Here is a 1149-nt window from a genome sequence, read left to right on the forward strand (position 1 = left end):
CTTTATATAAAATTTATTTAAAATAATATATTTTTATGCATATTTGAATAACTACAAAACAGATGTATTCGATGAAAAATCGATTTAAGATAAAAATATTAATGTGAAAAAAAACGCTATAGTTGTATAGTACTACAACCAAAAGTAATGATATTTTTTGTCTATTAATACAATTTGATTATAAGAATTATAGTACGGTTACTACAATCAATAGGTGAAAAATATTATTTTTTCCGTGAATAAATTTTCTCAAGTGAATTCTACTACTGTACTTTCCCTCATATTCAAGTCTATTTGCTTTCCCCTACACGTAAATGGCACGATTGCGATTATTATCAAATAAGTTAAATAGCAAAATTATTTGATGTGGCAGATTTTGTCTGAGGAAAAGGATTAAGAGTTGTGACAATTAATATATGTTTCTTCCACGCAGTTTGCATGTTTGCTCTTGACAATCCTGATCATACAAGTGGCAATTTCAATCTTCGTATTCGTCGTAGTGAAAAATTCCGGCGAGATTGACTTTAGGAAAATATACACGGAAAACGTCTTCATGAAGTACGGTACAAGTCAGGAGCAAAGGAACTTTGTAAATACCATACAGGAAGGGGTAAGATTTTTTAGAATGCATTTAATATGTCTTTATGTACAATGACATATTACTGTCATGTGAATCAAAGTCTTATCTTAATAGAATATAAATGATTACATACCTGGAATAATTAAATATAACATTGAATTTACAATACGTCTAACACCTTCGAGAGGAATTCACACAATGTCTCCCTGGTAGTAAAATTTTAATGAAATTTCGATGAACGATGATGTTTTATTAAATTTGATTAAATTTTAATAATTATATAACAAAATTTTAATTATACTTTGCTGAGAAAATGATTCTCTGTTTAATGAAAAATAAATAACATTTTAATGAGAATTCAATAAATGAAATTTCAATGAAAAATTACTAATTTTGTTTAATGAAAAAGTGAGAAAATTGTATTAAAATTGCAATAACTTTTTGATAAAACTATAACGAAAAAATTTCAAATAGTTTGTAATGACAAATTAGAGATATCCTGTTGAAATTGTAATGAATTTTTAATGAAATGAAGTTACCACGAAAAAGTGTAGTACCCAGTAAAAAAT

The 1149-nt window shown here is 26.2% G+C and overlaps 1 protein-coding gene across 1 annotated transcript in view; it reads left to right on the forward strand.

Annotated features, from left to right (window-relative positions):
* Positions 1 to 433: 433 nt before the first annotated feature.
* The window catches only part of LOC108692709 (CD63 antigen-like), a gene marked incomplete at its 5' end in the record, with an annotated part of 22236 nt that continues 21520 nt past the window's right edge, over positions 434 to 1149 (forward strand). Inside the window, one exon of the mRNA XM_018201093.1 lies at positions 434 to 610. Coding sequence (XP_018056582.1) covers positions 434 to 610 — 177 coding nt within the window. The remainder of the gene's footprint in view (positions 611 to 1149) is intronic.

The sequence above is a fragment of the Atta colombica genome, unplaced genomic scaffold (assembly GCF_001594045.1).
Source record: "Atta colombica isolate Treedump-2 unplaced genomic scaffold, Acol1.0 scaffold80, whole genome shotgun sequence".
Lineage (NCBI taxonomy): Eukaryota > Metazoa > Arthropoda > Insecta > Hymenoptera > Formicidae > Atta > Atta colombica.